Source organism: Oncorhynchus mykiss, chromosome 25, assembly GCF_057628025.1.
Source record: "Oncorhynchus mykiss isolate SJ-2025 chromosome 25, ASM5762802v1, whole genome shotgun sequence".
NCBI classification, from domain to species: domain Eukaryota; kingdom Metazoa; phylum Chordata; class Actinopteri; order Salmoniformes; family Salmonidae; genus Oncorhynchus; species Oncorhynchus mykiss.
In genome coordinates this window covers 88,418,243-88,432,500 of record NC_143046.1, presented here as the reverse complement: position 1 = coordinate 88,432,500, position 14,258 = coordinate 88,418,243, and the positions used below count along the sequence as shown (strand labels likewise).

The 14,258-nt window shown below is 48.9% G+C and overlaps 1 protein-coding gene across 3 annotated transcripts in view; it reads right to left on the bottom strand.

Moving 5' to 3' along the window:
- The window catches only part of LOC110505972 (phosphofurin acidic cluster sorting protein 2), a 122,185-nt gene that overhangs the window by 30,490 nt on the left and 77,437 nt on the right, over window positions 1-14,258 (bottom strand). For 2 of the 3 annotated variants that reach the window (XM_036962562.2, XM_036962563.2), the window contains exons 2-5: window positions 8,738-8,825; window positions 7,057-7,146; window positions 6,671-6,796; window positions 2,798-2,960 (exon numbers count right to left, since the gene is read on the bottom strand). In XM_036962562.2, coding sequence (XP_036818457.2) covers window positions 2,798-2,960; window positions 6,671-6,796; window positions 7,057-7,146; window positions 8,738-8,825 — 467 coding nt within the window. Of the gene's footprint in view, window positions 1-2,797; window positions 2,961-6,329; window positions 6,362-6,670; window positions 6,797-7,056; window positions 7,147-8,737; window positions 8,826-14,258 lie in introns of those variants that run through there. The other variant, XM_090221375.1, reaches the window with a different exon arrangement.

The following is a 14,258-nucleotide window of genomic DNA, read 5'->3' as shown; positions in this document are numbered from 1 at the left end:
GTGTGGTTCATGAGGTTTAGTGGTGTGGTTCATGAGGTTTAGTGGTGTGGTTCACGAGGTTCAGTAGTGTGGTACATGAGGTTCAGTAGTGTGGTACACGAGGTTCAGTAGTGTGGTACATGAGGTTCAGTAGTGTGGTACATGAGGTTCAGTAGTGTGGTACATGAGGTTCAGTACTGAGGTACATGAGGTTCAGTACTGAGGTACATGAGGTTCAGTAGTGTGGTACATGAGGTTCAGTAGTGTGGTACATGAGGTTCAGTAGTGTGGTACATGATGTTCAGTAGTGTGGTACATGATGTTCAGTAGTGTGGTACATGATGTTCAGTACTGAGGTGCATGCGGTTCAGTAGTGTGGTACATGAGGTTCAGTAGTGTGGTACATGAGGTTCAGTAGTGTGGTACATGAGGTTCAGTAGTGTGGTACATGAGGTTCAGTAGTGTGGTACATGATGTTCAGTGGTGTGGTACATGATGTTCAGTAGTGTGGTACATGATGTTCAGTAGTGTGGTACATGATGTTCAGTAGTGTGGTACATGATGTTCAGTAGTGTGGTACATGAGGTTCAGTAGTGTGGTACATGAGGTTCAGTACCGAGGTACATGAGGTTCAGTAGTGTGGTACATGAGGTTCAGTACTGAGGTACATGAGGTTCAGTACTGAGGTACATGAGGTTCAGTAGTGTGGTACATGAGGTTCAGTAGTGTGGTACATGAGGTTCAGTAGTGTGGTACATGATGTTCAGCAGTGTGGTACATGAGGTTCAGTACTGAGGTACATGAGGTTCAGTACTGAGGTACATGAGGTTCAGTACTGAGGTACATGAGGTTCAGTAGTGTGGTACATGATGTTCAGTAGTGTGGTACATGAGGTTCAGTAGTGTGGTACATGAGGTTCAATAGTGTGGTACATGAGGTTCAGTAGTGTGGTACATGAGGTTCAGTAGTGTGGTACATGATGTTCAGTAGTGTGGTACATGAGGTTCAGTAGTGTGGTACATGAGGTTCAGTACTGAGGTACATGAGGTTCAGTAGTGTGGTACATGATGTTCAGTAGTGTGGTACATGAGGTTCAGTACTGAGGTACATGAGGTTCAGTACTGAGGTACATGAGGTTCAGTACTGAGGTACATGAGGTTCAGTAGTGTGGTACATGAGGTTCAGTACTGAGGTACATGAGGTTCAGTAGTGTGGTACATGAGGTTCAGTACTGAGGTACATGAGGTTCAATAGTGTGGTACATGAGGTTCAGTAGTGTGGTACATGAGGTTCAGTAGTGTGGTACATGAGGTTCAGTAGTGTGGTACATGAGGTTCAGTAGTGAGGTACATGAGGTTCAGTAGTGTGGTACATGAGGTTCAGTACTGAGGTACATGAAGTTCAGTACTGAGGTACATGAGGTTCAGTACTGAGGTACATGAGGTTCAGTACTGAGGTACATGAGGTACAGTAGTGTGGTACATGAGGTTCAGTACTGAGGTACATGAGGTTCAGTACTGAGGTACATGAGGTTCAGTAGTGTGGTACATGAGGTTCAGTACTGAGGTACATGAGGTTCAGTAGTGTGGTACATGAGGTTCAGTACTGAGGTACATGAGGTTCAGTAGTGTGGTACATGAGGTTCAGTAGTGTGGTACATGAGGTTCAGTAGTGAGGTACATGAGGTTCAGTAGTGTGGTACATGAGGTTCAGTACTGAGGTACATGAAGTTCAGTACTGAGGTACATGAGGTTCAGTACTGAGGTACATGAGGTTCAGTACTGAGGTACATGAGGTACAGTAGTGTGGTACATGAGGTTCAGTACTGAGGTACATGAGGTTCAGTACTGAGGTACATGAGGTTCAGTAGTGAGGTACATGAGGTTCAGTAGTGTGGTACATGAGGTTCAGTACTGAGGTACATGAGGTTCAGTACCAGTCAACAGTTTGGACACACCTACTCATTCAAGGGTTTTTCTTTATTTTGACTATTTTCTTCTTTGTAGAATAACTAGAACTATGAAATAACACCTATGGAATCATGTAGTAACCAAAAAGGTGGTAAATATCAAAATATATTTTATATTTGAGATTCTTCAAAATAGCCACCCTTTTGCCTTGATGACAGCTTTGCACACTCTTGGCATTCTCTCAACCAGCTTCATGAGGTAGTCATGAATGCGTTTCAGCCAATCAGTTGTGTTGTGACAAGGTATGGGTGGTATACAGAAGATAGCCTTATTTGGTAAAAGGCAAAGTCCATATTACGCCGAGAACAGCTCAAATAAGCAAAGAGAACCGACATTCTATCATTACTTTAAGACATGAAGGTCAGTCAATACGGGAAATTTCAAGAACTTTGAACGTTTCGTTCTGGAGACCTACTGCCTTTACAGCCATGTCTCAAAGCTAACTTGGGCTGAGCAGTACTGAGTTAACCCGTACCTGAGTTACCCCGTACCTGAGTTAACCCTTACCTGAGTTAACCCGTACCTGAGTTAACCCGTACCTGAGTTAACCCGTACCTGAGTTAACCCTTACTAAAGCAGAGCCTTGCTGTGTCAAAGCGTACCTGAGCAAACCTACCTGAATATTTGATAATTGTTCCCCCCTGCAGAGCAGCCTCTTCGTGGTCTATGAGCTCACTGACTTCAACCTAGCCTCCGTTCTCCTCCACATGCCTGGCTGGCTGAAGGACGGCTGATTATGATGGGATCATGCTGTTAACCCAGACTGGTGTCCTAACAACTTAGGAGTCTGAAAGCCATGCCTCAGAGCTAACCTACGTCGAACCGAGCCATCCTGTGCTGAAACATACCTGAGCATTTGATCTTGGTTCCCTCCTGCAGAGCGGCCTCCTCGTAGTCTATGGGCTGACTGGACAGTGAGAAGATCCAGATATCTGCTACTTTACCCAGCATCTCTTTCTGGTTACTGTACAGAGACAGAACCTGGCCCCCCTCCGTAGGGTGCTGCATCACCTGGTGGGGGCAGAGAGACGGAGGAGGGAGAGAGATGACAGAAGAAGAGAGAGACAGGGAGGGGGGATGAGGGAAGGAGAAGGAGATGGAGGGAAGGAAGGAAGAGGAGAGAGAGAAGGTTGTGGGGGTGGGAAGGAGAAGGGGTGAGAGAGGGAGGTGGGGGAGGGAGGGAGAAGGAGAGAGGAAGGAAGGAGGAAGGAAGGAGAAAGAGGGAGGTGGGGGGGAGGGAAAGAGAAGGAGAGAGAGAGGTGGGGGGAGGGAAAGAGAATGAGAGAGGGAGGTGGGGGGAGGGAAGGAGAAGGAGAGAGGGAGGTGTGGGGGAGGGAAAGAGAAGGAGAGAGGGAGGTGTGGGGGAGGGAAGGAGAAGGAGAGAGGGAGGTGTGGGGGAGGGAAGGAGAAGGAGAGAGGGAGGTGTGGTGGAGGGAAAGAGAAGGAGAGAGGGAGGTGTGGGGGAGGGAAGGAGAAGGAGAGAAGGAGGTGTGGGGGAGGGAAGGAGAAGGAGAGAGGGAGGTGTGGGGGAGGGAAGGAGAAGGAGAGAGGGAGGTGTGGGGGAGGGAAGGAGAAGGAGAGAGGGAGGTGTGGGGGAGGGAAGGAGAATGAGAGAGGGAGGTGTGGGGGAGGGAAGGAGAATGAGAGAGGGAGGTGTGGGGGAGGGAAGGAGAAGGAGAGAGGGAGGTGTGGGGGAGGGAAGGAGAAGGAGAGAGGTAGGTGTGGGGGAGGGAAAGAGAAGGAGAGAGGGAGGTGTGGGGGAGGGAAGGAGAAGGAGAGAGGGAGGTGTGGGGGAGGAAAGAGAAAGAGAGAGGGAGGTGTGGGGAGGGAAAGAGGAGAAGGAGAGAGGGAGGTGTGGGGGAGGGAAAGAGAAGGAGAGAGGGAGGTGTGGGGAGGGAAAGAGGAGAAGGAGAGAGGGAGGTGTGGGGGAGGGAAAGAGAAGGAGAGAGGGAGGTGTGGGGGAGGGAAAGAGAAGGAGAGAGGGAGGTGTGGGGGAGGGAAGGACAAGGAGAGAGAGGGATGGAGGTGCGGGGGAAGGAAGGAGAGAGCGGGATGGAGGTGCGGGGGAAGGAAGGAGAGAGAGGGAGGGAGGGAGGTGCGAGGGAGGGAGGGAGGGAGGTGCGGGGGAGGGAAGGAGAAGGAGAGAGTGGGAGGTGTGGGGGAGGGAAGGAGAATGAGGGAGGGAGGTGTGGGGGAGGGAAGGAGAAGGAGAGAGGGAAGTGTGGGGGAGGGAAGGAGAAGGAGAGAGGGAGGTGTGGGGGAGGGAAGGAGAAGGAGAGAGGGAGGTGTGGGGGAGGGAAGGAGAAGGAGAGAGGGAGGTGTGGGGGAGGGAAAGAGAAGGAGAGAGGGAGGTGTGGGGGAGGGAAGGACAAGGAGAGAGAGGGATGGAGGTGCGGGGGAAGGAAGGAGAGAGCGGGATGGAGGTGCGGGGGAAGGAAGGAGAGAGAGGGAGGGAGGTGCGAGGGAGGGAGGGAGGGAGGTGCGGGGGAGGGAAGGAGAAGGAGAGAGAGGGAGGTGTGGGGGAGGGAAGGAGAGAGAGGGAGGTGTGGGGAGGGAAGGAGAAGGAGAGAGGGAGGTACGGGGGAAGGAAGGAGAAGGAGAGGGAGGTGCGGGGGAGGGAAGGAGAGAGGGAGATACGGGGGAAGGAAGGAGAGAGGGATGTGCAGGGGAGGGAAGGAGAGAGGGAGGTGGGGGAGGAAAGGAGAAGGACAGAGAGGGAGGTGGGGAAGGGAAGGAGAGAGGGAGGTGGGAGGAGAAGGAGAGAGAGGGAGGGCTAGATGAATACATTGCTGAGAGAACCACCATTTTAATGAAAGTATCTTTCCAGTTATCAGATCATCTGTCTCTCTCTGCTGTTGCAATCTTCAAAGTCCCAAAGGTAACTATTCTATTTCTGTTAAATTCCAACAAACATGTTCCTGAGAATAATCTCTCTCTCTCTTCCTCCCTCTCTTTCCCTCTGTTATCAGATCATCTGTCTCTCTCTGATGTTGCAATCCTCAAAGTCCCAAAAGTAACTATTCTATTTCTGCTCAATTCTAACAAACATGTTCCTGAGAATAATATCACACTCACTCACTCACTATCTATCTCACTCACTATCTATCTCACTCACTATCTATCTCACTCACTATCTCACTATCTCACTCACTCACTATCTCTCTCTCACTCACTCACTCAATATCTCACTCACTCACTCTCTATCTCACTCACTCACTCTCTATCTCACTCACTCACTCACTCTCTACCTCACTCACTCACTCACTCTCTACCTCACTCACTCACTCTCTACCTCACTCACTCACTCTCTACCTCACTCACTCACTCTCTATCTCACTCACTCACTCAATTCAATTCAATTCAATTCAAGGGCTTTATTGGCATGGGAAACATGTGTTAACATTGCCAAAGCAAGTGAGGTAGACAACATACAAAGTGAATATATAAAGTGAAAAACAACAAAAATTAACAGTAAACATTACACATACAGAGGTTTCAAAACAGTAAAGACATTACAAATGTCACTCTCTATCTCACTCACTCTCTATCTCACTCACTCTCTATCAAAACAGAGACGGTCTCTCTTGGGCCCCTGGGACCTGGGTCAAAACAGAGACGGTCTCTCTCGGGCCCCTGGGACCTGGGTCAAAACAGAGACGGTCTATAACGTAACAGCTCAACTGTAGTCTCTCGGGCCCCTGGGACCTGGGTCAAAACAGAGACGTCTATAGCGTAACAGCTCAACTGTAATCTCTCGGGCCCCTGGGACAAAACAGAGACGGTCTATAGCGTAACAGCTCAACTGTAGTCTCTCGGGCCCCTGGGACCTGGGTTAAAACAGAGACGGTCTCTCTCGGGCCCCTGGGACCTGGGTCAAAACAGAGACGGTCTATAACGTAACAGGGTTTGGGTTTAAGACAGAGCCACACATTGCCTTCATGCAGCCGTGTGGCTTTCTGTTGTTCAGACAGACGGTTAAGCTGAGCGCTTGGAGTTATCTACAGAGGGACAGAATGGGGTTGTCAGAGTCCGCGGTCTCCGTTCCTGAGGAGAGGCGGGAGAAAGGCTTCTGAGGATAATGAAGTGTCCCCCATGTTGAAATCGGGGGTGGGAACTGTGGATATGTCTTCGTCCGTTAGTACGTTAGTCACACGTGATATCTCAGACAGCGCTGGCCCTATTTGAACGAAGCTTGGGTGAACGATGCGTCTTGCCATAAGAGATCCGTCATTTACAAAATGACACCGAATGGCCCAAGTGGGGCCCTGCATCATCGTTGGGGGGGAAGACATGTTAACTGTTGTCTTGTTCATAAATGCACCACAGTACAGAAGCATTGATGGTTCCTACAGCCAGGGTCTTGTCTCATTGTGTTCCTACCTCAGCCATATCGATGGTTCCTACAGCCAGGGTCTTGTCTCATTGTGTTCCTACCTCAGCCATATCGATGGTTCCTACCTCAGCCATATCGATGGTTCCTACAGCCAGGGTCTTGTCTCATTGTGTTCCTACCTCAGCCATATCGATGGTTCCTACAGCCAGGGTCTTGTCTCATTGTGTTCCTACCTCAGCCATATCGATGGTTCCTACAGCCAGGGTCTTGTCTCATTGTGTTCCTAACTCAGCCAGTCGATGGTTCCTACAGCAAGGGTCTTGTCTCATTGTGTTCCTACCTCAGCCATATCGTTGGTTCCTACCTCAGCCATATCGATGGTTCCTACCTCAGCCATATCGATGGTTCCTACAGCCAGGGTCTTGTATCCCAGGATAGTCCGGTTCTTGTATCTCTTCCTCCTCTGCAGCAGGATCTGGAGCTTGTTACCCTCACTCTTCAGGAAGTGAGGGTACTGAGGATGGATGAAAGACAAGAAAATAGAGGAGAGAGGAATCGGTCACAGTTTATAACAACATCGTTCTTAAGTGGAAAACATGGGACGCAGGAGAATTAATGATTTCTCAATGTGCCATTTTTCAGGCCTTCATCCCATTGTCTTCCAAACAGGTGGCGTCACTACTATGCGCCCATAGTTCCTCGACCGAGCGGAGACAGAGTTGTTGCGCAATCTGACTTGATATACAATATATAATGACCTTGTGTTTTCTTTACCTGCAGTGAGAAGGTGAGAGCCAGGTCAGTCTCCACTGAGCCACTAGGGGGCAGCACTATCTCATGGGACCTCAGGATCCTCTTGGAACCCTAGGGAAAGGAGTCACACATCACCAGACTGTTTGTCAGTCAATACAGCCATTGATACCATTCATGTAATGCAAAACATTTGCTAAGCTCCAACAGTCAACCAGCAGGTAACAAGCTAATGTACAGGAAGTGAAGTCAACCAGGAGATAACAAGCTAATGTACAGGAAGTGAAACATAGGAACGCATCTGTCAGCTTGGATAACATTTGTCTTAGAGGATGTGTGTGACATTTATGCAGTCTACCTGGATTGTGTGTGTGTGTGTGTGTGTAACTCATGTAGTCTTGATTCTCAGGTGTGTTCCTGCCGTACCTACAGCCAGGTGTGTTCGTGTCGTACCTACAGCCAGGTGTGTTCCTGCCGTACCTACAGCCAGGTGTGTTCCTGCCGTACCTACAGCCAGGTGTGTTCCTGCCGTACCTACAGCCAGGTGTGTTCGTGTCGTACCTACAGCCAGGTGTGTTCCTGCCGTACCTACAGCCAGGTGTGTTCGTGCCGTACCTACAGCCAGGTGTGTTCCTGCCGTACCTACAGCCAGGTGTGTTCCTGCCGTACCTACAGCCAGGTGTGTTCCTGCCGTACCTACAGCCAGGTGTGTTCGTGCCGTACCTACAGCCAGGTGTGTTCCTGCCGTACCTACAGCCAGGTGTGTTCGTGCCGTACCTACAGCCAGGTGTGTTCCTGCCGTACCTACAGCCAGGTGTGTTCCTGCCGTACCTACAGCCAGGTGTGTTCCTGCCGTACCTACAGCCAGGTGTGTTCGTGTCGTACCTACAGCCAGGTGTGTTCGTGCCGTACCTACAGCCAGGTGTGTTCGTGCCGTACCTACAGCCAGGTGTGTTCCTGCCGTACCTACAGCCAGGTGTGTTCCTGCCGTACCTACAGCCAGGTGTGTTCCTGCCGTACCTACAGCCAGGTGTGTTTGTGCCGTACCTACAGCCAGGTGTGTTCGTGCAGTACCTACAGCCAGGTGTGTTCGTGTCGTACCTACAGCCAGGTGTGTTCGTGCCGTACCTACAGCCAGGTGTGTTCGTGCCGTACCTACAGCCAGGTGTGTTCCTGCCGTACCTACAGCCAGGTGTGTTCGTGCCGTACCTACAGCCAGGTGTGTTCCTGCCGTACCTACAGCCAGGTGTGTTCCTGCCGTACCTACAGCCAGGTGTGTTCGTGCCGTACCTACAGCCAGGTGTGTTCCTGCCGTACCTACAGCCAGGTGTGTTCCTGCCGTACCTACAGCCAGGTGTGTTTGTGCCGTACCTACAGCCAGGTGTGTTCGTGCAGTACCTACAGCCAGGTGTGTTCGTGCCGTACCTACAGCCAGGTGTGTTTGTGCCGTACCTACAGCCAGGTGTGTTTGTGCCGTACCTACAGCCAGGTGTGTTCCTGCCGTACCTACAGCTAGGTGTGTTCCTGCCGTACCTACAGCCAGGTGTGTTTGTGCCGTACCTACAGCCAGGTGTGTTCGTGCCGTACCTACAGCCAGGTGTGTTCGTGCCGTACCTACAGCCAGGTGTGTTCCTGCCGTACCTACAGCCAGGTGTGTTCCTGCCGTACCTACAGCCAGGTGTGGTGTGAAAGGTCATATCTTTACCTGGATCTTGACAGCGATGACCACCGATATGAGTTCCTTGTCCAGCTCCCTCAGAACCACCAACCTCTTCAGAGTCAGACTGCACAACCTGCACACAGAAGACAGATCGAGAACAATTAGGCCTAATTTAGACTCATGTACAAAACATTAAGGACACCTGCTCTTTCTTTGACAGACTGACTGACCAGGTGAATCCAGGTGAAAGATATGATCCCTTATTGATGTCACCTGTTAAATCCACTTCAATCAGTGTAGATGAAGGGGAGGAGACAGGTGGTTAAATCAATATTTTTAAGCCTCGAGTCAATTGAGACATGCGTTGTGTTCGTGTGCCATTCAGAGGGTGAATGGGGAAGACAAAATATTGGAAGTGTCTTTTGAACGGGGTTTGGTAGTAGGTGCCAGGGCGCACCATGTTCATGTAAATAAACAAAAACAACCATCTTGAGTAAACAGATAATTCTCTGTATGCCCATAAACCAAGCGTTCATCAACTGTTTACCAATAACAACAACAACAACAACAACACCACCAAAAACATGAATCAGACATCATCACAACCCTGCATTGAACCGACGTACTGAACAGATCTCAGAGAAACCGTCGGGAGTCACTCTGCTGTGTATCCATCTTTGTGATTCAGAGAAACCGTCAGAAGTCACTCTGCTGTGTATCCATCTTTGTGATTCAGAGAAACCGTCAGGAGTCACTCTGCTGTGTATCCATCTTTGTGATTCAGAGAAACCGTCAGGAGTCACTCTGCTGTGTATCCATCTTTGTGATTCAGAGAAACCGTCAGGAGTCACTCTGCTGTGTATCCATCTTTGTGATTCAGAGAAACCGTCAGGAGTCACTCTGCTGTGTATCCATCTTTGTGATTCAGAGAAACCGTCAGGAGTCACTCTGCTGTGTATCCATCTTTGTGATTCAGAGAAACCGTCAGGAGTCACTCTGCTGTGTATCCATCTTTGTGATTCAGAGAAACCGTCAGGAGTCACTCTGCTGTGTATCCATCTTTGTGATTCAGAGAAACCGTCAGGAGTCACTCTGCTGTGTATCCATCTTTGTGATTCAGAGGAGCCTAATAACTATTTCATGGAGGAAACTGATTAGCCTTCCTGTTATCTAGACCGCTTCGCTTCTTCTCATGACGTTATCTGACCGAGGCATAAATACACTGTGATGACTCTTCCATCTCCATCCAAAAAAGACACAATTCAGAGTAGTGGGAAAAACACAACTTTAAAAAAAGAGAGAGAGATGGCAGATAACAGGCTGGTCTTTATTGAGAAATAAAAAACCCTACTAGAAATTGGCTAAGGAAGAGTTCAAAACACTGGACTTGTTAATGCTGCTTGATGCTTAACTATGGGTGTCTGGGGGGGGGCTATTGAGGCTAAATCCTCTTTCACTTTCCTGGAGAGGAGGGGCCGTTGCCAACATCCCAGACTGGGCAGACAAATAATGTTCGGTCTCAAATGGTACCCTATTTTCTATACACTACTTTAGACCAGAACCCTATTCCCTATATAATGCACTACTTTAGACCAGAACCCTATTCCCTATATAGTGCACTACTTTAGACCAGAGCCCTATTCCCTATATAGTGCACTACTTTAGACCAGAGCCCTATATAGTGCACTACTTTAGACCAGAGCCCTATTCCCTATATAGTGCACTACTTTAGACCAGAGCCCTATTCCCTATATAGTGCACTACTTTAGACCAGAGCCCTATTCCCTATATAGTGAACTACTGTTGACCAGGGCTCTATTCCCTATATAGTGCACTACTTTAGACCAGGGCTCTATTCCCTATATAGTGCACTACTTTAGACCAGAGCTCTATTCCCTATATAGTGCACTACTTTAGACCAGAGCCCTATTCCCTATATAGTGCACTACTTTAGACCAGAGCTCTATTCCCTATATAGTGCACTACTTTAGACCAGAGCTCTATTCCCTATATAGTGCACTACTTTAGACCACAGAACTCTGGGTGCCTTTTGGGACTCAGACTAAAAGGGGCGGTAGATATCTTTGTAACAACTGGAGAAAAATTTAATAAGGCCCTCACAATGTTTGAACTCACTTCCTAGGAAAATAAAAAATTATGTGTTTCTCTCTCTCTTTCTTTCTCTCTTGGTTTCTTTCTTTCTTTCTCTCTGTCTTTCTTTCTTTCTCTCTTTCTTTCTTTCTCTCTCTCTTTCTTTCTTTCTGTTTGGCTCTCTCTTCACTTTATCTTGGTTCCCACAAGAGAAGCTGCTTGGGAAACTCTTCTAGGGTGGCTAAATGGCAGTAACCTTCCTAATATCCCCAGGTTTGGAGTAGCCTGGAGAAATACAGTCTGTTTTGTGCTAACATTGCCACTCTTTTTTTCATGTTTGGCAATGAAATGAAGTACAAGGAGTGGAATGTTAGCACAAAACAGGTTCTGGATTTTGGGGGTCTTGTAACCTGTTAAATAGCCTATGACACTGTGGGAAATAGTGTCTGTTTGTCTCCTAAACACCTGCCTGTCATGAGGTGTTCCTTCATCTCAACATGGACATGATTTTTACTGAGTTACAGTTCATATAAGGAAATCAGTCAATTTAAATAAATGCATTAGGCACTAATCTATGGACTATAGAGATGCATCTTGTTGGTCACAGATACCTTTAAAAAAAGTTAGGGGCGTGGATCAGAAAACCAGTCAGTATCTGGTGTGACCACCATTTGTCTCATGCAGCGCGACACATCTCCTTCACATAGAGTTGACCAGGCTGTTGATTGTGGCCTGTGGAATGTTGTCCCACTCCTCTTCAATGGCTGTGCGAAGTTGCTGGATATTGGCAGGAACTGGAACATGCTGTCTTACATTTTGATCCAGAGCATCCCAAACATGCTCAATGGGTGACATGTCTGGTGAGTATGCAGGCCATGGAAGAACTGGGACATTTTCAGCTTCCAGGAATTGTTCGATAAAATCTAATTGTGTTTGTTGCTTAGGCCTGCCCATACCATAACCCCATCGCCACCATGGGGCACTCTGTTCACAATGTTGACATCAGCAAACCTCTCGCCCATATGACTCCATACACGCTGTCTGCCATGTAGACAGGATGAGATGCCATCTGTCCGGTACAGTTGAAACCAGGATTCATCCGTGAAGACAACACTTCTCCAACGTGCCAGTGGCCATCGAAGGTGAGCATTTCCCCACTGAAGTCAGTTACAACGCTGAACTACAGTCGGGTCAAGACCCTGGTGAGGACAGATGAGCTTCCCTGAGACGGTTTCTGACAGTTTGTGCAGAAATTCTTTGGTTGTGCAAACACACAGTTTCATCAGCTGTCTGGGTGGCTGGTCTCAGACGATCCCGCAGGTAAAGAAGCCGGACGTGGACGTCCTGTGCTGGCGTGGTTACATGTGGTCTGCGGTTGTGATGCCGGTTGGACGTACTGCCAAATTCTCTAAAACAACGTTGGAAACAGCTTGTGGTAGAGAAATTAACATGAAATTTTCTGCCAACAGCTCTGGTGAACATTCCTGCAGTCAGCATGCCAACTGCACGCTCCCTCAAAACTTGAGACATCTGTGGCATTGTGTTGTGTGGCAAAACTGCTTATTTTAGAGTGGCTTTTTAATTGTCCCCCAGCACAAGGTGCACCTGTGTAATTGTCATGCTGTTTAATCAGCGTCTTGATATGCCACACCTGTCAGGTGGATGGATTATCTTGGCAAAGAAGAAATACAAACTACCAGGGATGTAAACAAATTAGTGCACAACCTTTGAGAGAAATAAGCTTTCTGGTGTGTACGGAACATTTCTGGGATGTTTTATTTCAGCTCATGAAACATGGGACCAACACTTAACATGTTGATTTATATTTTTGTTCAGTATAGTAATATAAATAACACAGATCTAGCAGTTTTAGTAACCTGTTACCCCACCTCAACATTCCCACTACGCTGTTACCCCACCTCAACATTCCCACTACGCTGTTACCCCACCTCAACATTCCCACTACGCTGTTACCCCACCTCAACATTCCCACTATGCTGTTACCCCACCTCAACATTCCCACTATGCTGTTACCCCACCTCAACATTCCCACTATGCTGTTACCCCACCTCAACATTCCCACTATGCTGTTACCCCACCTTAACATTCCCACTACGCTGTTACCCCACCTCAACATTCCCACTACGCTGTTACCCCACCTCAACATTCCCACTACGCTGTTACCCCACCTCAACATTCCCACTACGCTGTTACCCCACCTCAACATTCCCACTAAGCTGTTACCCCACCTCAACATTCCCACTACGCTGTTACCCCACCTCAACATTCCCACTACGCTGTTACCCCACGTCAACATTCCCACTACGCTGTTACCCCACCTCAACATTCCCACTATGCTGTTACCCCACCTCAACATTCCCACTACGCTGTTACCCCACCTCAACATTCCCACTATGCTGTTACCCCACCTCAACATTCCCACTACGCGGGGGACCCTGGGTCTCGACCCCGCCCTGTGCAACTGGGTACTGGACTTCCTGACGGGCCGCCCCCAGGTGGTGAGGGTAGGCAACAACATCTCCTCCCCGCTGATCCTCAACACTGGGGCCCCACAAGGTTGCGTTCTGAGCCCTCTCCTGTACTCCCTGTTCACCCACGACTGCGTGGCCACGCACGCCTCCAACTCAATCATCAAGTTTGCGGACGACACAACAGTGGTAGGCTTGATTACCAACAACGATGAGACGGCCTACAGGGAGGAGGTGAGGGCCCTCGGAGTGTGGTGTCAGGAAAACAACCTCACACTCAACGTCAACAAAACTAAGGAGATGATTGTGGACTTCAGGAAACAGCAGAGGGAACACCCCCCTATCCACATCGATGGAACAGTAGTGGAGAGGGTAGCAAGTTTTAAGTTCCTCGGCATACACATCACAGACAAACTGAATTGGTCCACTCACACAGACAGCATCGTGAAGAAGGCGCAGCAGCGCCTCTTCAACCTCAGGAGGCTGAAGAAATTCGGCTTGTCACCAAAAGCACTCACAAACTTCTACAGATGCACAATCGAGAGCATCCTGGCGGGCTGTATCACCGCCTGGTATGGCAACTGCACCGCCCTCAACCGTAAGGCTCTCCAGAGGGTAGTGAGGTCTGCACAACGCATCACCGGGGGCAAACTACCTGCCCTCCAGGACACCTACACCACCCGATGTCACAGGAAGGCCATAAAGATCATCAAGGACATCAACCACCCGAGCCACTGCCTGTTCACCCCGCTATCATCCAGAAGGCGAGGTCAGTACAGGTGCATCAAAGCTGGGACCGAGAGACTGAAAAACAGCTTCTATCTCAAGGCCATCAGACTGTTAAACAGCCACCACTAACACTGAGTGGCTGCTGCCAACACACTGACACTGACTCAACTCCAGCCACTTTAATAATGGGAATTGATGGGAAATGATGTAAATATATCACTAGCCACTTTAAACAATGCTACCTTATATAAATGTTA